The sequence below is a fragment of the Gymnoscopelus microlampas genome, assembly GCF_963454915.1.
Source record: "Gymnoscopelus microlampas genome assembly, chromosome: 8".
In the NCBI taxonomy this organism is placed as follows: Eukaryota; Metazoa; Chordata; class Actinopteri; order Myctophiformes; family Myctophidae; genus Gymnoscopelus; species Gymnoscopelus microlampas.
Genome location: NC_139945.1, coordinates 54566436 through 54588774, shown reverse-complemented (window position 1 = coordinate 54588774; position 22339 = coordinate 54566436). Strand labels below are relative to the sequence as shown.

At 44.3% G+C, this 22339-nt stretch overlaps 1 protein-coding gene across 2 annotated transcripts in view; it reads right to left on the bottom strand.

Moving 5' to 3' along the window:
- Window positions 1-7165: 7165 nt before the first annotated feature.
- Window positions 7166-22339, bottom strand: part of LOC311050743 (solute carrier family 12 member 9) — a 58833-nt gene continuing 43659 nt past the window's right edge. For both annotated transcript variants that reach the window (XM_084064880.1, XM_084064881.1), the window contains exons 11-14: window positions 17103-17295; window positions 14799-14973; window positions 11475-11621; window positions 7166-10078 (exon numbers count right to left, since the gene is read on the bottom strand). In XM_084064880.1, coding sequence (XP_083921006.1) covers window positions 9153-10078; window positions 11475-11621; window positions 14799-14973; window positions 17103-17295 — 1441 coding nt within the window. In that variant the 3' untranslated portion in view covers window positions 7166-9152. The remainder of the gene's footprint in view (window positions 10079-11474; window positions 11622-14798; window positions 14974-17102; window positions 17296-22339) is intronic.

Genomic DNA, 22339 nt, shown 5'->3' with positions numbered 1-22339 from the left:
CGACTGCTGCTAGTTTCAAGAGAAGGTCACTAAAGAATGATGGATCATCATGATTGGGACCATATATGTTTACTAATGTTACCCTGTTTGAATTCAAAACACAATCTAAGAGTAAGAATCTGCCATTCCTATCCTTTTTTACTGAGTTCAATTTGAACATTATGTTTTTGTTTACAAGTATGGCAACTCCCCGTGCACTAGTAGTATAGGAAGAGAAAAAGACGTGGCCGATCCAGTCCCTTCTTAGCTTCATATGCTCCAGATCTGTAAGGTGAGTCTCCTGAATGAAGGCAACACCTGTGGATAATTTCTTTAAATAAGTAATTATTTTCTTCCTTTTGATTGGAGAGTTAATTCCCTTTACATTCCAGGAGACAAAATTTAGTTCACTAGTCATTTAAATGAATATGGAGCATATTATAGTAATAATAGATTCCCAGTCAGGAGTACAGCGCAAAAGGATTCCAACAATGTATAGTGAGCTATAAATCAGGTATTGTGTCATGAACAAGGTGCCGTAGCTATTAAAAGATAATAGAAAGCCAAAGTAGCGACCATTCAAAACCCCAGGAGCCCATGAAAAATCCCCAAGAAAACAGAAAAACAGAAAAACAAGCATTAGATGGGCTACTCTTACCTAGTGTAAGGCTGCCCTCACAGTTACTAATCATTTCTCTAAATACCAACCTCAATACAAAACAAAAATAGAAAAATTTAAAATAAAGTAGTGAATTGAAGCCTCCTTCAGACAGATCTGCAAATAGACCATATAATATTCTTTGGAAAAAGACATAACCACACTTCGCCTCACGGTGGCGCCAATTACCCACGCATTTTTTAGAAGAAAAAACAAAACAGGCCGAATCTGGCATTGCAGTCTTGCATCATCACCGTGCAGTGTGCAGACATTCTTTGCATTCCAAACTCGCCCCCCCCCCCCCCTGCTCCCAGCTAAATCTACACAACGCACCACAGAAGTCAAGTTAGTCCCCAAAGTAGTTTAACTAATCGGTTTAGCAAAAATATAAGGTAAGCACAAGTATGCATATACTGTATAACTGTTAAGTGCATCAAAAAAAGTACAACTATATAAGTTAAAGGGGTGAGGAGTAGTGGGCAAGCTGGCAGGCCAAGAATATTAAGTGAAATAATAAATCCAGACATTCCAGTTACTTTTAAAGGTATTAATTCTAAAATCAAATCTTATACTATAAGAAAAAGTAGTCTAAATGGGCCTATAAAAATGTCAAGTGTAATGTAGATGGAGGCTTCATCACTAGTAATGTCACTCATAGTAAATCACAGCATCGGTCATAATTATTCCCCCCCACCCTAACAAAACAAAAAACAAATCAACGTTTTAGGACATATCTAGTATTTGAAAAGCTAAATTCAAGGCTGATTCAATATCAAAAACAACAAATCCTCCATGTTAGGGTATTTTTGTAACAGGAAAAGAAAACAAAAAGAGAAAAGCAAAACAAGTAACCTAGCGGTGGAGTAATCTTGAATAGACCAACAACCTAATAATACATACATTTATAATATATATATATATGTCATTTTGCAAGTTGTTAGATCAAAAATAAATAATAAAATGAAAATCAGGCGGAGCCAGTACAAGAAAGAAAAGTGCAAAGTGGTGACCCAACATATAAACAAAAAGATAGTCCTTATATAGTCCAATTTTAACAAGAAGGGTCCCCCTCTATGTGCAAAGTAAGTCAACTAAAAAAATGTCTATAACAGGGGGAAAAAAAGCATTGTAAATATAGTTATTTGACTTACTCTCAATCCTTTTTCAGGAAGAAAAAATCCCGTGGCTGTCCTGCCCTAATGTCCGCTAGGTTTAACCTGTTGAAAAAAGAAAGATCCTGACGAAAGACTTTTTTAATCCAAGGTCTTCACGAAGTCCTCCACTTCTTCTGGTGTGTTGAACCATTTGACCGCTCCACCGTGGGCAACGCGCAATTTTGCTGGATGATATAGGCGATAGTCAGTGATGTTTTTATCCAGCAACAGCTGTTTTGCAGCCTTGAAAGCATTCTTCTTGCGTCGCGTCTCGGCGCTGCAGTCAGGGTGGAGATATATTCTTCTTGTGTCGAGGAAGACTTCTTTCATCTCTCTAGATCGGTGGAGAATCTTTTCTCTGTGTTTGAAGTTAAGGATTCTTGCTATCAGTGGCCTGGTCTTGTCCTCAATGGGTTTACCGAGGCGATGGCAGCGTTCAACGACAAATGTGGTCTCAAAGACGATAGGGTTGAGGACCTGTGGAATAATGTGTTCCAGGAACGCAGTGGCATTCCGACCTTCAGCTTTTTCTGGTATATTAAAAATAACCACGTTATTCCGTCTACTTCTGTCCTCATAATCATTCAATTTAATTTCGGCGTCTCCCAACTTCTTCTCAGTTTTACCCAGTCGGAGAAGAACGTCCGCCATGTTGTCTTCATTACGCGATACGCGTACTTCCAATTCTCCGACTTGATCTGATACAGTTGTTAGAGAGTTCTCGATTGTCTTGAGAGCCAGTTGAATGTTGGATGTTTTGTCATCAATCTGTTTAGACAAATCATCTTTGCAATCACGTATCGCTTTCAGCACCGTCTCTAACGTTAGTGGTCCACCGCCGTCCGCCATTGTTTGGCACGATGTGGCGTCGTTAGAATCTTCCGACAAAATAGCCTTCTTGCTTCTGAGGTTGTATGGATCCATGCACCAAGCGACGAAATAATCCAACTATTGTTCTGTTAGTTGAGGTTTTTTAAACAAAATATAACATTTTTGAGGTAACTGTGAGGCAAACCGTTGGAGCTCACAGACGCATGACCGTCCTTGTCAACAGCCAAACCGGAACTCCCGGAAACGGTAGATATTTTGATGCGGTGTGGTGTAGTGCAGGGGTCTTCAACGTTTTCAGGCCAAGGACCCCCTAGCTGAGAGAGATGAAGCAGGGACCCCCTCTATATTGTATACAATTGTGTTTCAGATTAGAAAAAAGTTTTACTTGGTCTGCTCTTGTTTCCCTCTACACCTATACCTCTTTGCCAAAAATAGCCGATCTACAAGCTCACAACGCCTCGCAGCGCGAGGCGTTGTGAGCTTGTAGATCGGCTATTTTTGGCTAAGGTTCTCCTCAGAAAAGGGATGCTAGGGTTCAAGTGGTTAAGGTAAAAAAAATCACACCCAGTGTGAAGTGGGCGGTGTGGTCACAGTGCTTTGTCACAATTCTGTCTTTAACCTTTTCTGACATATCCTTTGATCTGAAAGTGCCAGTTCTAGGAAGACTTTCTATTTTCTTCTCAATATCGGTTTTCCCTTTTCTCATTTCAGCCATAGTGATCTTTGGGTTCTCTTTTACTGTTCTCACGAAATGGACAGCATCTAAGTTAAATATACTAGTGTCACAAGTGGATGTAGATTAATTTCATCATGTGTCTCACTAGCCAATCACAGCATGTGGAATTGGAGCACTATGTCACTGTTGTTATTTAACAGTGGTCATCACGGTGACGGAAGCTCACTTAAAAAAAATAATAATAATGTGTTTTTTTTAATACCCTTTCCACCCACAATGTGTGATTCACTTAAAAAAAAACATAAATGTGTTTTTTCAAGTGCATAGTCCTATTTATAGGGCTATGCACATGTGTCATGTGTTTCACTAGCCAATCACAGTCCTGAATAGAGTCAACCAGTGTACAATGGTGGCCAATCACGGTGCAGGGTTAGGGGGGTACAATGGTGGCCAATCACAGCGCAGGGTTGGGGGGGTACAATGGGTGGGGGGGGTACAATGGTGGCCAATCACAGTGCAGCGAATGTCGATGTCTAAACCTCACATATAGGGGCGGTTGCACCGCCCAAAAATAATCATATCACAAAGATTTGGCGGACCCCCTGTAGTAACTCTGAGAACCCCCTGTTGAAGACCCCTGGTGTAGTGCTAAAGCTGCAGTCGAAATCCAGCTTACATTGAAACCATGTCATCTTGTTTGTGTGTGTGTGTACACCAGTTCTACAGAGCTTTCTCTCATTACGTTGTGGTCCGAGGTGTGAGGGATGAGCACCAGGCGGAGGTCGACTCATTCTCTCCCTCGTTGTCCCTTGTAATTACAGGACCACAAACTCATCCTCCGGCCGTTTGCAGCGAGCGAGCAGCACAATTGAGGTGCATGGTCACAGCACGCAGGAGCAGAGGTACCTCCGGGGCACGTGGGTGATCACAGTACAGAGCCAGAGCATCTTTCAACAAAGACGCCGTAGCTTAGTGGGTAGAGAGACCATCAGGTAATCAGAAAGGCCACCGGCCCTGGTGTATGTGTCAGAAGTGTCCCTGAGCAAGACACTTGACCCGTAACTTGGCTTGGTTGTGGCCACATTTATTGTTTTGATGGTTAAATGTGCTATTTACTGTACTTGAGTTAACCCTTTAAGACCGGGAACGCATCTGTGTCATTTTAAGATTTCTTTGGCAATTTTTCTTTGAAAAATCGTGAAAATGTGTGCAAATCTACTTTTCCATAGCGAACATTTTTAACTCTATTTCAACTTCTGGGGGGTCCCTGGAACAAAATATTTTTGAGATGGGGGTCCACGGCCAAAATTCATATAATTTTGGGGGTCCTTGACATGAAAAAGTTTGAGAACCACTGATTATAGCAACATAAGTTTTTTTCAAAAAACTGTTAGGATTTAGAGGACATTTGTAGAATCCCCCCAGAAGCAAAGATTTGAGTTCAAAATGTTTGCTTTGAAAAATGTAAATATATTCAAAGATTTGCTCAAATTTTCACAATTTAAAAAATATCAGATATACAAGCTCATAGCGCGGCACTCGGTGCCGCGCTATGAGCTTGTATATCTGATATTTTTGAATAGCCAAAGAAATCTTAAAATGACACAGATGCGTTCCCTTCCCGGCCTTAAAGGGTTTATAGAGAATGGTTTTGTATGTTTGTTGTGATTAATGTTATTTGTTGTCCATGGTTCACTTTGTTTATTTTGTTCTCACAAGCTAGGTTGTGAAACCATGGTGATGGTATATAGGGCCTTCTATGTCATTACTGGGTTGTTGGGGCCACTTTTGTAGTGAAAGCTGCAATTGAGAGCATTTCCTTTATCAATAGGTTGACAGGTCTCTTCCTGCCTATCTTCAACCCAGCAGTCATTGGTTTGGCATGACATGGTACTTAGTATGACATGATGTGATACTGCAAAATGGAATATAAAGCATTCATGGACTGAGAAGTAGCATAATCATAATGCTTTTAGATATCAATGTGGACATGTGCATTCACAGCACTGTAGACGGGGCTCTTGTTGATGATGACAAACTACAGGCTTCTCTGTCTCGCTGTGACACCATGTTGTCACTGTTGTTGTCACTTTCCAATGCGGCCAATTACCAAAGAGTGAAATTAGCCGTGTTCATGTAAATGCATTTGAACACAAACATGATTCACGTGAAATGGGGAAGCCAGAGGTCTGTTATCACGCTCTTTCAAGATACATACACACATCCTCAACTACTAATCCTGTCAGGTGTCACTGACCAAATACAATCTGGATTATTTCTTTCTTCCACGGTTTCAGCCCATCATTTCCCCCTAACCTACCTTCCTTCCTCTTTCTCTCTATTCATCTGATGAATTGGATTTAAGGAGAGAAACTCATGAAGAGCAAGGGGATGTGGGGGTGTGTGAGAGAGAGAGAAGCGAAACGAGTGAGAGAGATGTGAAGTGATGAACTGTGTGTGTGATGAACTACGTGTGTGGTGACATGGTGGTGGGGGGGGGGGGGGGTATATGGTCAGCAGCAGAAGTTATACTGGAAGCGCAACACACTTTCATCTCTACACTCTGATTCTGACTGATTCAATGGGTTGAGCACTTACAGTAGGAAGGCCTCACATCCTTATTGACTTGTTTCCGTCTCTCGTTCATTGGGAGCTCAGGGAGAACCACATGTTTCATTTCAATGAGGCAACTCCTCAGATCCCTTGATTATACACACAGACACATTGCAGGCATTTAGACACAACCCTGAGACACAAAATAGCAGATCTACAAGCTCACAACGCCTCGCGCTGCGAGGCGTTGTGAGCTTGTAGATCGGCTATTTTTGGCAAAGAGGTGTTTGGTATAGAAGAGAACAGACCAAGTAAACAAAAAAAGGTGAATCTGAAACACAATTTTATACAATATAGAGGGGGTCCCTGTTTCATCTCTCTCTCAGCTAGGGGGTCCTTGGCCTGAAAACGTTGAAGACCCCTGCACTAATGCATGTTTGTCTGACTTGTGAGGACTGCCGTCCGTTGATTTAAATGAACTATGATCTTTACCCTTTTGTTAAATGGACAACTGACTATAACTCTTAAGGTCATTTCAGACGGGAAGCGGGATGTACCGGTAATTCATTTTCAATGAGAGGCGGGCGGTTATTTGGGACGCACAGAGACGTTGAGGGGCGGTGAGGCGAGCGGGTGCGGTACCACGAAATTCTCGCTCTCGTTTGTGCGGCAAGAGCTGGATTGTGGTGAGCTTTTCTTCCTTTTTTTTTAAGGACAAAACAACAATGATCACGACGTGATCTCCGCTGATCTGAGCAGTAACGTCCGCGTCCACCGCTCCCCGTCTGTTAAGACCTTTAGAAGAACCTTAGCAGAACCACAACTCTAGTCACCCTTTGAAATGTGAAGCCCAGCAAAATGTCAGCACATTGCAGAAGGGTTGCCTTCCTATTCTTGCAAGGACCAAATGTCCTCACGAGAAGTACAAGTGATACCAATTGTGTGGTATCAGAGCCAAAGTGTTAATTCTCACTGATAAATGTCTATATGATTATATATTCTGGAGGAGATGGCTATTTGGCATTACTCACTCTGTTTCTCACCTCTAAGTTGAGATGGAATCCACTCCTGGCCAGTTGGCAGTGACGGTGGCTCTGGGACAATTGGCAGTGTCCGTGGCTCTGGGACGAGCTAATTTGGCCGGCTGGCACACTGACATGTCTCTCCGTGTCTGAGCTGCTGTGCTATCTCTATCTCTCTCAACAGGACAGCTTAGCTGGCCACCAAGAGATTCACACACATTATTCTGCACCTAGAAAGTGAGTGTAGCCTGAGATTTGGTCCATTCTATGCATATATTTTGAGGTAAAATAATGAGAAGTAATATAAAACTCTTTATTTATATATAATATACGCATGTCAGATTTCAAACAACAGTGGTTCAGATACTGATCTTTTTTGTGTGACCTGATTGTTGAGTTTACGTCAACTCCAAGTCACACAGAAAGTTCTGGAACTCAGGAAGTAGGTAGTGTCCAGAGTCAGTGTTAAAACCGTCATGTCCAACTGAGCACTCTGGTTAAGGAGATAAGATGGATCCATTCCAATGGTAAACATTCACCTCATTTACAAAAAGTGGAAAGTGATGCCCAGATACAAAGTATGGTAGACCAAAACTTCAAGGGGGCCCGTTTCTACTGGGTTCATGAAGAACGCTAGCACCTTTTTAATGAACTCTGCTCCCAGGGAAAGACAGAACAAACACTTTAGCATTAGATTGTCGATCATTTCACTTTCACTTCACTTGAAAGGTTTACAGTACATAATACATTTAGTAATAAATGGAAATAATCAATGCCCCAATGTTGAGTGGCATGTGCGGCTTGGTAAATGTGTGCTATACCGTTTAAGCCTTTTCCCCTCCTTGGAGACAACTAAGCATGGGTATTGGCTTATTCACACAGTGGCCATGTATGATGTAAGAGCAAGATGGCAGGCATGTGACTAATGGTCAATTAAGTGAAGTTCTGGGAGTGTATTTGGAGCTGGACACACACACACACACACACACACACACACACACACACACACGCACACACACGCACACACACGCACACGCGCGCACAGGCACATTGGCATTCTGATTGGTCAAGCAACACAGTCAGTGGGACATAAAACAATTCTAAAAGCTAAAATAAAGGAAAACCTAAACTTTATAATTAAAAATGCAGGTCTTGGTTCTTTTAAATAGATTTTTGTATCACATATTTGTTGAATAAACTTAAGCAATGTTCATTATTGTATTTGGCAGAACAGAGAACCAAAGTGCTTTTGTAAAAACATAATGGGGGGGCTGGGGTCAGAATGTCTCCAGGTCCAACGCAACCACAGTGAGGTCAGACTTTTGGAATAAAACATTTAAAGCCTATATATCCCCATTAATAATACCGTACGCTTGTTTCCTTTCTTCTCAGCAGTGCACCTCTCTTGGAATGAAACCCAGACTACCAATACAATAAAACACAGTCTTTAACCCACTCCAAGTCTCCAGCCACGATGGCCCGAATCCAAATCCACCCCCATGGACCGCTTCCAAAGCCGCGGTGTCCTACCTCAAAAGGCACTCCTAGACCTGTGAAAGCATATGGAATGATCGTTTCGAGGATTGAGGACTTGGGGACGGCATGCCAAAAAGCACAGAGGAAGTAAGGACAACCTTCCGAAATGAGTGGAGTGATGAAATGGAAATGGGAATCAGACCAGTCCAGCTCTCTCTCTCTCTCTCTCATGTAGGGATGAGAAAGATAGCAGCTGAAGGTCAGAACATCAGTTATTGTGGAGCTGCAGGGTGAAGTTGCCCCCAAGTAACATTAGATAAAAAGGGATTGGTTTTATATTTAACTCCCTCAGTGCCAATGAAATAAAAAAATATGTTCATACTGTGCCAGCAATTTTTTTTTTTCAAAGTAAAAATAAAAGTGCTTAGGAAGCGAGATACAGCCTTTTTCAGTTATAAGTTAAACAAAGAGTGGATGGAGCTGCAAATCTTCAGATAATGATATCTTGGGTTCTGAACATTTTTTTCCAAAAAATAAAAATAATAATAATAATAATTTAAAAAAAAATGTTTTTAAACTCGGGATTTTTCGTTCTAGCACTGAGGGCATTCAGAAAAAACTCGGGATATCTCGTTGTGTGGCACTGAGAGAGTTAATAATAATAAAAATAAAACAATAATATTAAAACTATTAATAATAACAACAATAATCATCATCATCATCTTCATGGGGACATCTTCGTCAGCTCATAGGGGCGTCCTCACCCCGGGCCCCCACTGGGCGTGGTGTGGAAGGGTACCTTTTCAGAGGTCGGTGGTGATGACAGGCGTGACCCCGTGGATGAGCAGCGTGGGTCCCAGGTCCCGGGTCAGCAGGTCCAGCTGGCGCAGGTAGGCGGCGTAGCGCCGCGTGTCGGCCGGCGGGCGGGGCAAGTACAGGAAGCGCACGGCGGGCGGCGGGAAGGCCTGCTCCAGGATCAGCCGATTGACGGCCGACAGGTACTCGTCCGACAGACGCGTGGCGTTGCTGGGGAAACTGTTGACGTAGTCCTCTTCCTCCTCCTCCCCCTCCTCCTCCTCTTCCTCCCCCCCGTCCTGCTCCGAGACCTGCGTCTTGGCCACCTCGGCCTTGCCGCCTTGGCGCTGCCAGTGGAGCGCCACCTGCTGGTCCCAGGGCACGGTGTAGATGTTGGCCTTGATCCGCAGCTCCTTCAGGAGGAGGCCGAGCTTCTCCTCGGAGCCCCGCAGGCTGCGGCCCTCCTCCACGCACAGGTAGAGGCGGATGCGGGCCTTGCGCCAGTCGCGCACCATGTTCAGGATGCACGCCAGCTGCAGCAGGAAGAGCGAGCAGGTGTCCACGTAGCTGCAGCTGTCGGGCCGCAGGAGGTTCACGGGCCACACGTCCACGTACACGGCCCCCTTCCCCGGGGACGAGAGGGCCTGGCCGCGGTCGAAGCCGCAGAAGTAGCGCGCGAGCGCCACGTTCTTCAGCATCTTCACGGCGTCGGCGATCACCGCCACGTACTCCTGCGGTCCCAGGCACTTGGCGTCCTTGGCGTCGCGCACGGAGGGGAAGTGGAACAGAGGCTGCTGCTGCTGCTCGGGGTCCGGAGGCGGGTTGGACGGATCGACGACGGACCTGGCGGGGGACAGAGACGGATCGAGCAGCGTGTCCTCTGGGTTGCAGTCGTCGTAGAAGCCCAGGACGAGGGTGTTGGGGCGCATCCCGCCTGAAAGGGAGGGGTTTAAAAGAGAGGAGAAAGGTCAAGAAGCGAGGAGGAAAGATGATTATATCGGCATCAGCAATTATGCAGCTGGCGTGTCCCGATTTGAGAGATGGGGAGTGACATGCAGCAAAGGCCGTCGGGATCGGCTCGAACCTGCGATGAGCTGTCAGGCGACATTGTAGCCACGCCATTTTTTTTAAGAGATATATATATATTTTCATTTGTTTCTCAAAATTAAATGTTCTCAAAAACCATTAGATAGATTTTTTTTTATTTCACAAAATATTGGTAATCTGTGGTCTAGGAATCTCCAAAATAGAGATCGGCATCAGACCCAAAACTCGGGCGGGCATCGGGCGGGCTGAAATTATCATTGATTTCTCAGTGCTCTCTCTCACGCTGAAGGCTGCAGGAGATCAAATCCTGTCTACTGTAGGTTCTCTGATCTAAAGAACACATCTGTTTGAGTTTAACTTTTAACATTGGCCCTGCGGAAGGGAGGCAAGACTCTACTTTCATCATCGTGTCTATTCCACTTAAAAACAGTTCAGGCTATCAACATGCAGCTACGATTACAGTGAGCCAACAGAGATTTATTCACATTCCATTGCGTGCAAAAAGCCCATTAGTGCAAGATGTCTGGCCCAGGTGTCAGTGGGCTATAGTATGATTCAGCTCTCACTCTCTGCCACTCAACTTCCCTTTCCATGAGGTGTTTGCCTGATATAATTACTAAGCAGTGGTGGAAAAAGTACTTTTTACTTAAGTAAAAGTATCAATACTGCAATGTAGAAGTACTCTGTTACAAGTAAAAGTCCGGAATTAAAAATGTACTTAAAGTACCAAAAGTAAAAGTACTAAAATGTTTGAAAATAGCAGATCTACAAGCTCACAACGCGTCGCATCGTGACGCGTTGTGAGCTTGTAGATCGGCTATTTTCAAATAGCCTAGGTATAAAATAGGGCTAAAGTCGTTAATGTATGTTTAATAATATCATAATTTATATCTGAAAAGTAACTAGTAACTAAAGTTTTCAAATAATTGTAGAGGAGTAAAAGTACAATATTTGCCTCTGAGATGTAGTGGAGTAGAAGTAAAAGTATTGGAAATCGGAAATACTCCAGTAAAGTACAAATACCTCAAAATTGTACTTAAGTACAGTACTTAAGTAAATTTACTTAGTTACTTTCCACACCTGCTCTCTCTGCCACTCAACTTCCCTTTCCATGAGGTGCTTGCCTGATATAATTACTAAGAATATATACAAAAACACACATCTAATTTTAGCTAATGAATAGCCAAGAAATCAGCAAGCCAAGTAGCTTACCGAAAACTCACACTTTCTCGATTTTCCTCATTTCCTCAATGGGAAATGGTGACACTAATGGTGGTACTGACCCAGTCCGGAGATGAACAGCAGGTGTTGGACCCCGTGGCGCACAGAGTCTGCCAGAGTCAGGTTGACAAAGGCCTTGATGTTCAGGTGGTCCACCAGAGACAACCAGGAGTCATACTGGGACTGGAGCGGGTCAGATGGCAAAGTGTCTGCACAAGATACAGAGACAAGACATAGAATGAGAGAGTTGAATGGTGAGAGAGAGAGAGACAGTCACACAGAGAGAGAGAGAGAAAGAGAGAGAGAGGTGGTAGAGTGGCAGATATTGAACAATGCATAAGGGATTGAGAGAAAGAGGAAGAGTTAAATGGAACATGATGGAGAGACGGGGTGGGGGTGATGTTAGATGTAGGGACGCAAGTGAGAATGACAGCACGGACAGAGGGTTGGACAAGGAGCGAGCGAGAGGCAGGCAATCAATCAATCTTCAAAACCCTCCATATGTATGTAAAGAGAGGCCTCCGTCTGTCTAGACCTTCTAGCCTCAAACACATACAGAGAGTAAACAAGGTAAGGCTGTGATTGTCACCACTTAAAAAACAAGTCAGCCTGCTGGTCTCAGAGATGTGTCTTTTATATTTAGCAACAGTACAAAACACCGGCTACAAAAGCTGGAAAACGGGCAAACTAAAGTGAAAGGAGAGAGGAGCACTTGGCCAAGCAGCTTTAATCACCAGATGCCTTTTCAACATGATGATAATATAAACTAATATGATAATTCAAATCTCAATATTCATAAAGTAAAAGAGCCTCCTCATTGCCGGAAACGGCTCTTGATTCTCTAATGGACAACTCCTTACAGTCCATTACATCTCTGAGGAGAAATCGTAACGTAATAAGTGCTGGGTAATAATGTTATAATTGGCCAGATGGGACGACAGTGTAACTAATAAAGCCGGCAAATCTTATGAACAAAGATAATTGATAACATCTTCTGCCAGATATCCTACTATAATTCTAGTAACCTCACGGAGGGTGGTAGCTGTCTTGTGTCTTGGGTGGACTCTTGATCAAACTGCGCATGCGTCGTTGCCAGGTTTCGCGAGAGAAACAAGCAGCAAGGTCTATGAAAACTAGGCCAAACCAAACGAACCCTACAAGCAACGAGGTCTATGAAAAGAAGGCCAAACGAAGCGCCTTCACACATATACCTTGCCTCTTGGAAAACAGCCGATCTACAAGCTCACAACGCGTCCCCACACCCACCTGCACTTTCACAACCAACGCCAAAACACAATACCACCAATATTGCCATTAAAGCGCTTACAGTAGGCCGACATGGCAACACCACGCTGCACCATAGACCCCGCCCACTCTTTGAGTGCACTCTTACGGGTCGGCCGATCTACACAGTACACACCAGACTTTTCAAAGCGAGCGTATGCGTTGTGCGTACCGTTTGTTTAGATCCAATTGATTATCAATGATACCGGCTACACCAGGCGCGCGGATACGCGAGTCCCCCATACGCAGACTTTTAAAATAGGACTGGATCTAAAAGTGAGCGTGTGTGCATAGTGTGTGCAAAAAAAGTCTGCTGTGTTTCCACAGTCACGAGTAACATGCCTACGCCATTCTCCGTCATGATTCACCAGGACCGTGGATGGCTTGATTCTAGGCTTAAATTAATTGATATAAATATTTTGGAAAATGTCAATGGGAAAAATGCATTGAGTATTTTGAAGAGGAACAAGAAAATGGCCGCCACTGCTATGCCCTATAGGCACGTTTGACCCTCAAGGTTTCAGTCTCCAGGTAGAAACTCAAAATAGTCAGAGAAGACATAAAACACCATAAAAACACCACCAGGGGGCATAATGACGTTCTATCAACCTCATAGAAACATGAAAAATTACACCCAGTGTGAAGTCACCCTGGGCAAGACCTGGGATGTTGGTTGTCTAGGAAGTTGACAACCGGAAATGGTTGAATTTGGCGGAAGTACCGCCCAAGGAAATGACGTTAATGCTTTACAAATCTGTTAACATTCTCTGTGAATGAAACGAGTGTTGTGATTGGTCAAAAAATATCGTTTCCGGGGGAAACGGAAACTTGTCCACTCAGGACTTCCTAGACACTCGCTGCTTTAGGTCGTGACCAGGCTCTTCTTTTCGCAGATAAGTGAGGCTGGGACCGAGGTTAGTGTGAAGTGGGCGGTGTGGTCACAGTGGTCATCACAGTGATGGAAGTTCACTTAAAGAAAAGTAATATTTCTGAAGTGTGTGGTGCTATTTATTTTATTTATAAATAAACAATGGTTGGTCCACAATGGGTGATTCACTTACACATTAAACATAAATGTGTTTTTTTTTAAGGCATAGTCCTATTTATAGGGCTATGCACATGTGTCATGTGTTTCACTAGCCAATCACAGTCCTGAATAGAGTCAGCCAATAGATTTGCATTGAATGTGTAGGGGTTAGGGGTGTACAATGGTGGCCAATCACGGTGCTGGGTTAGGGGGGTACAATGGTGGCCAGTGATTTGCATTGAATGTGTAGGGTTAGGCACCACCTCTTTAATAATCATTCTAACATCACATTCCCTGCAGAAACCTGTGTAACCTGTAGTGATTGGTCATTTCCGCATCTTGAAGAAAAGAACTCTAGTAGTGTCGATAAAGACACATCACCTTACTGAGTTCTCCCAGTTGTAACATTTACAACATCCTGTGTGAGAAAAGGACACTGTGGATATTTTATAGTTTGGACACGATCCCATCTGAGAAGCTACAGTCCTAGGACTCCTAAGTGGACGTAACCCATAAACAGGCTGTAAACCAGGCTGAGCTTTAACCCATTAAGACCGGGGACGCGTCTGTGTCATTTTAGATTTCTTTGGCTATTCAAAAATAGCAGATCTACAAGCTCATAGCGCGGCACCAAGTGCCGCGCTATGAGCTTGTAGATCTGCTATTTTTGAATAATCGTGAAAAAACATTTTTGAGCGGTGTAGCCGCTCCTATAAGTGGGGTTGCGACCCATGACCCATCCGTCGTGAAAATGTGTCTTTCCCTGTACTGTGATTGGCTGATGAGTATTCAGACCACTCTGTGATTGGCTAGCGAGACACATGATGAAATTCATAACCTATAAATAGCACCACGCAATTTTTAAAAAATCGTTTTTTTTTTTTAAATGTGAGTTTCCATCACCGTGATGACCTTAAATAACAGCGCTCACTTCACACTGGGTGCGATTTTTTTATATTTTTTAGGATTTAGAAAAACATTTTTAAGAATCGCCTCAGGTCTTAACGGGTTAAGTGTCTAGGAAGGCTGGAACGGAACCAACTGGAAACCAGTGGCGTGCGGAGCGCGTCCTTACTGAGGTCTCCCAGCTGGACGTGTCCCAGGACGTAGAGGCCGCTCTTCTTGATGTCGTTGATGAAGGTGATCAGACCCACGCTGCTGCGCGGGTTGGACACCATCAGCAGGACCTGAGGCCTCCAGAACTTGACGTGGTCCTTCCGCACGTCCAGCATCAGCAGGTACTTACGCACCTGGCAAGAGGAGGAGAGAGAGAGAGGCAAATGTTTGGGACATTTTTTGTTGTTGTTGTTATAAGTCTACGGATTTGTGTGTCTACGCGGGTGTTCTGCTCATGTACTGTATGCGTGTGTGTGTGTGTGTGTGTGTGTGTGTGTGTGTGTGTGTGTGTGTGTGTGTGTGTGAGAGAGAGTTTTAATCCACGTCATCGGCGCCCATACCCTAGGTGGGGTTGGTGAAAGGGCCTACTCTGTGTGGAGTTTGCATGTTCTCCCCGTGTCTCCTAGGGTAGTTAATACCCTCACAAAAACATGTAGTAATCCTGGTCACTATACTGCCTCCCCCTGGTCAGCCGGGGTGCCTGATGGAGGAGAAGGGAACTGGTTGGAATAACGTGTTCCTTCCACGCGCTATGTCCAACCAGGGAAACTCCCCCCTGTCCGGTGATAAGAAGCGGCCTGCTTGCTCCTCATGCATTGAAGGAGGCATGAGCTTCAGCTTGGGCTCTCCCTAGGCTGGCAGAGGGTAGGTAGTGCCCAGGATTACATAGGCAATTGGCACTGGGTGAAAAAATGTGTGTTACAAAATCGTGGGATAAAAAAAAAAAAAAAAAAAGAGAGAGTTTTAATCCAAAAGGTGCTACATTACAGAAACTACACTACACACCAATCAGATTCATATCTGAATGTGACATTGAGTTCAATTCTGCTTTTTTTATTATGCTATCATAATGATAATTAATTGATTTCGCCAGGCCGGGAGGCAAAGACTATGTTTTCGCCAGTGTTTGTATGCGCGCGCGCACGCACGCACGCGGACACGCGCGCACACACACACACACACACACACACACACACACACACACACACAACCACCACAAATTTGCAGACAGATGAGCTTGTTGATCAGTTATTTTTATTCACCCCACAATAGGGTTCACGCTAGGGTTCATGTCATCATAAACAACAACAAAACTATATCCCGGAAGCAATGGCCAGATGCCTCCATTCATCCAATCCATCTATTCATTCTATCCATATCTCTATCCCTCCCTCTCTCCTAAAACATCCCGACATCTTCATATCTCCATCACTTAGATCCTCAATCATCCCTCGCTCTGCATACTCTCTTTTTCTTTATCTCTCCCTCTCCATTTTGCATTAAAAGCGTCTCCGCCCCCTCTCTCTTTCCAAGGCCTTCTGTCCTACCATACCCTCTCTTTAACAGCTGTTATTTGTGCTGTTGTTTCTTTCTCTCTCTCTCTCTCTCTTTCTCTCTAACACCTGTTATCTGTTCTGTGTAGTTGTTGTTGTATAAATTGCTGTCTTTCTTACTAGCTTCAATGTCACCTAGTTGGCATAGGTCCACAGCAGCAACTGCTGGAATGCATGAGCACACGCACCCACACACACACGCACACACACACACACACACACACAATCTCTTTAGACTTGTTAGCGTAATTGTTTAATCCAACTATAGGCTTCACCCTCCTTCCATCCGCTGTCTGGATTGGGGAGGGGGGGGGGGGGTAAAAGGAGAGGAGGGGAAGAAGCAGAGAAGAAAAGGTGGGGGGCTGAAGATGACATGATGAGTTGAGGAGGAAAAAAAGAGAAGAGAAGCGAAGGAAGTGAGGAGGGAGGACTAGAGGAGAAGGAAGAAGGGAATGGAGGCGAGTAGAGAGGAGGAAGTTCAATAAGTTAAGTGGATGCAATAATACTCTTCCTCCTGACGAGCTTCTGGAAGCCCCCACCCCCACCCTGTGGCCCTGGCAACGCATCCCCTTGGCAACAGGCCCTCCTGGCAACAGTCCTTAATAGCAACAGGCTCACAAAACAGAGTGAGAGAGAGAGAGATAGAAAGAGAGAGCGAGAGAGAGGACACAGAATATGATGTCAAGGTGAATGTGTGTGTGTCTGTATATATATTAGATATTGTGTGTGTGTGTGTGTGTGTGTGTGTGTGTGTGTGTGTGTGTGTGTGTGTGTGTGTAGTAACAGTGATAGAATGATTGCTTGGCAGGGCTAGTTATTGTAAACCTGAGGGGAAAGATGCTTTATGCGAATGACAAGGCAATATGAAGTAAGAGCAGTGTGTGTGTGTGTGTGTGTGTGTGTGTGTGTGTGTGTGTGTGTGTGTGTACCTGGTGGAAGATTAGAGCCTGGCTGATGTATCCCCAGCTAGACGTAGGGCTCAGGTAGTGAATGACCAGCAGCAGCAGCAACATGAAGGCAATGCTGGCAGACGCATAGATGGCATTGATGAGGAACATCATGACCGCACACCCCACGATGCCCAGCACACACGTATGCCAGGTGAAGTAACGAAACGTCGGCCTGGACGGGGAAGAGGGACAACGAGACAGGAGAGGAGAGGAGCAATTACTTTATTTAAGATCCTGTGGTACTGATGCAGGACAGTGTCAGAGTGGTAATTAGGATAGCCACCAACGTACACATAAATAATTTGGTGCGTTAATACTGTATGAAAAGTACACAAAGACACCCCTAAAAATACCAACGGGAAATTACATCTGCAATGATACAGACACACTATACTGCATGCATAGTGATCGTATGCATGCGTTATATAAATAGTAACGTACGCATATAATGCCCTTATGTAGTAATTATATAAATTTACATTGATGTAAACGGACAGAAAACTGTCAGCCGTCAATTATATACTGATCACACACGTACACAAAGTATAATTGGTTGCTGCAGTTGTTGCCAAGGACTTGAATGGATTGCATGAGGAGCCCTTCAATTTGTCCAATTACACTGCCATAGAATAAATCCATCCAAACATAGGCATGTCTGTATATTGTCATATTTTGGCCAAGAATAATGTGTGAGCTGTCCAGATGTGACTTAAAATTTGTGCTTGTGTGTGCAGCTGCACACGCGCGCACACACACACTTCTCCCAGGGCCATTTCCTGTGGTTAATGCACGGTAGCACAAACAGACATGGGGTGACAGTGGGGGTTAGAGCATTTAAAAACAAACAACATAGAGAGTGAGGAACTACTGTGTGTGGATAGGTGTCCAACTGGTGGTGTGTGTGTGTGTGTGTGTGAGTGTGTGTGTTGTTTTTTTGGGGGGGCGTGTGTACAGGTGCATGAATACATGAGCACAGCCACGTGTATGACTTGATTCAACCTCGGGTCAGTAGAGCTTGTAAAGATGTGTTCAAGTGTGTTAGCTATCTATTATGTGTGGCAGCGTCTGTTTGCCTTCTATATGAACTGCAAGACGTGTGTGTGTGTGTGTGTGTATGCTATCTATTATGTGTGTGAGTGCACACACATGCGCATTAATTAATGCACAGTAAAGGTCAGTCAAACTTGTCAAGAAGTGTGAAAGTGTGTTAGCCATCTCAACAGTGCATGTATGTGTTTGCCTTTTGCATGTACTCTACACTGTGTGTGTGTGTGTGTGTGTGTGTGTGTGTGTGTGTGTGTGTGTGTGTGTGTGTGTGTGTGTGTGTGTGTGTGTGTTTGCTATTTATTAAGTGTGACAGTGTGTGTTTGCTATCTATGTGTGTGACGGTATGTTTGCGATCTATTGTGTGTGACAGTGTGTTTGCTATCTATTGTGTGTGACAGTGTGTTTGCTATCTAGTGTGTGTGTGTGTGTGTGTGTGTGTGTGTGTGTGTGTGTGTGTGTGTGTGTGTGTGTGTGTGTGTGTGTGTGTGTGTGTGTGTGTGTGCCCTATCCATTATGTGTGATAGTGTGTGTTTGCCATATATGTGTGTGTCTGTCACAGTGGAATAACAGTCAACACAGGTCAGACCATGGAGTGACCCCAATCTCCCCGCAGCAACAAACCAGTACACTGTGGACAATGAGCCTCTACCGGTGTCCCAGCTCCAATCACACAATGCAGCCTCAACAACGCTGAGACACATTAAAAGTTACCACAGATGAAAAGAGGGAGTTTTAGTTATGTCACCTACCCTCTGTTGTGATGGGAGGGGCTTACAGAATGGACCTCTCCCATTACGGTCAGCCATCTTACCTTTACTCTCCGCTTCATTTGATCACTTTATTTTGTAATGGTGGCCCCACAATTATCTCTCTCTGTCATCCTCCTTTTCTAATCCCTTCCTCTATTCTGCTAAAGTGTGCAGCGTGTAATTATGATAAAAGCCCCCCCCCCCACCACCAAGTCTGTTACCTCTCTTCAACTCTCTCTTTTCTTCCTCCCCTCTCCTTTGTGTCCCCATTCCCTTCATCATAAATGTCAGTGTTCCCTCTACTCCACCCTGTCAGCTCCCCCCCCCCCCCATCCCTACCCCTTCCACAAGCTCCCCCATTGCCAAAAGACTGATGTCACTTGGCTGACACAGCAAAAAATACACTCAATTCAAAACAGCCACCACTCTAGTGTGGGGACAGGGAGAGAAAGAGAGCGCCCAGGCCAGTCGCCAAAAGACACGTCATTGACTAGAGGGGGCACGTAAAACTTTGTGCACTCTCTCTCACACACACACACACACAAGCTGCCAGCTGATTGTCACATTCTATAAGGGACAGGTCAGCGAGTGTCGGGTCGAGACGTTACGTCAGCCAGTGGCCACTCCAACACTGGCTACATACAGTATCACAACAGACTAGGCTGATGTCACAGACTAATTAAATGACTAACTAAATGTAATATATAGGATCTAGAGCTCAGTGAAATGTGATATAGGATCAAACTCAGTAAAATGTGATATAGGAACAAACTCAGTAAACATAGTATAGGATCTATAGATCAATGTGACATTATACAGGATGTAGGTTAGTCGAGAAAGATTTGGGAAGTAGCTAAACACCACAACCTCATAGAACTTAGCCCCATACAACATAGGATCTTGGTCAATATAAACGGATATAGGGTCTACCACATACAAAAGTATAGGTCAAGTAACATAGCATGGAGAGAGGGGGCAAAGGACAGTTTAGGGACAGTTTGGGGACCAAAGTAGTTCAAAGTTATTGAACCAGCTGAGAGAAGGCTGGGAATCTTTCTTCGTGACCCAAGGAGCGTGGCTTTGACATCAGGACTCATATAGGAAACGCATGTTTTTATCAATCATCATCTTTGATCAAGCCATGAAATATTAAAGGCTTTTGAAATCTACTAGAGGTTCGGGCATCCGGCTCTGTGTCTTTCAGTTCATGTCCCTTTTATGTCCATACAGTATATGGAGATCACTCATGTCATCAGTATATGCCCATATATGGGCATGCCCCCTTTTGTGCCCACATATGGAGTTGACTGATTTGTTTGTGGCTGATGCCATGACGACCCATTGAGGTTAGACAACACACTCCATATTTGGGCGTAGCTGCATTGGGAACTCCTTATATGGTTATGGCTGTGTCGGAGTGCTGTCAAAGGTCCCCCCCGCCGGCCCGCCTTCCCTCCCATTAGCAAATTTGTATATAGGACTACCCTCTTGATTGCCTCAGATGTTTTTCAATACATTTTAATATTATATAGGATCTACTCAAATTCAACACGATCTAGGATCTACCCAAATGAAAGCTAAGAGCTAGTTAACTGATATAGGATTTACCTCAATGATTACATGAGATTGACAGATTAGGACTGACTGATTTGCTCTGCAGGTTTTGTCCTGCTGTATCATCGGTGTTAAAACATTCTCCACCATGGTCCAGTGGATAAAAAGCCCCACCTCCACCCCCAAGCTCATCTCCCACTAAACAGTATGTGTTCCAGTACACAAACATCCTCTGGCACCAGTGTGGAGGGCTCAGTTGTGCTCCAAGTCCTGGCCGATGACCATTTTATAGTGCGTGTGCGTGTGTGTGTGTGTGTGTGTGTGTGTGTGTGTGTGTGTGTGTGTGTGTGTGTGTGTGTGTGTGTGTGTGTGTGCGTGTGCGTTTGTGTGTGTGTGTGTATGTGTGTGTGTGTGTGTGTGCCTAAGCCACTAGACCAACAGTTCAGAGCCTGTGGACTGTGGGCAGTGGAACACACAGCACTCCCTGGAGGACATTCTGGACAACTGGAACCACCACTGATAACGCAGCAGCCTCGCCAAGCACGCACACACACACACACAATCAAACAGCTTGAATTAGGTGCACAACACACACATACAACCCATTTTCCGAATCACATACCTTCACTCTCCCACTCTATCACACACACACACACACACACACACACACACACACACACACACACACACACACACACACACACACACACACACACACACACACACACACACACAAACACACAAACACACACACACAGTTAGAGAGAGTTAACAAGTAGACATCTCTTGCGCTACGTTATAATTTTACCCCCCACCCCACCCCACCCCCTCCACCTCAACAGAAAAACAGCCATGTGCCAAATGTAGGGGAAAGGGAAATATTTCTGCTAAATTAGTTATGCTAATTACAGAGCAGTTCTCTGGGGGAGAGACGGCGCTAAATGGCTTTTAATTCCTTTCGCCTGGAAAGAGATGCAGGAGAGAATGTGTGAGAGAGGGAGGGAGGGATGGAGGAATGGGCAAAAAACAAACAGAGAGAACGGAATTAGAGAAAAAGAAACAGACTGGCCGATCAAACAAAGAAACTGGCAATGGAACGACACAGCATAGACGGGCTAATAGAATTAAAAACTTGTGGGAGGAGGAAGTGCCCCTGAGGCAGCCGGACAGCCAGCCAACCGGCAACCTTATCAGCGCCGGGCCACGGCTTCCTGGGCCAATGAGAGAGGCAATATAGGAATTTATTTTTTGGCAAACTTTCGCCCTGTACCCTTCGGCAGCGGTCAAGCACTGCGATAACTCTGCACAGAGCTTATTCAGAGCACACGCGCACACACACACACAAGGATGAGAACTTATACATCGTTAATATTTTAACGATAAAGGTTTTATATCAATTACAAACCTAAACATGAAGTATAAATACGACAGCAGAATGGTCACCATGCCCCTCAAACACAAAACAAAACGGTGGAGGAATTTTCGTTGCCGTGGTTGAGTGAATTGCCATAATTGCTCTCATTATGAGGATTAATTTAGTTTGCATGCAATAGCTTAGGACCGAGTTTTGTTGCCTGAAAGCAGTTATGTTTATTCATGAGAATTATGTTATGTGTGATGGATTGCATGGCCTGCATTACTCTCACTCTTTTAACCCATTAAGACCGGGGACGCATCTGCGTCTCATTTTAAGATTTCTTTGGGCTATTCAAAAATAGCAGATCTACAAGCTCATAGCGTGGCACCGAGTGCCGCGCTACGAGCTTGTAGATCCGCTATTTTTGAAAAATCTTGAAAAAATATTTTCCAGATTTTTTTCAAAAAACTGTTGAGATTTAGATTTTTTTTAAGAATCGCCTCAGGTCT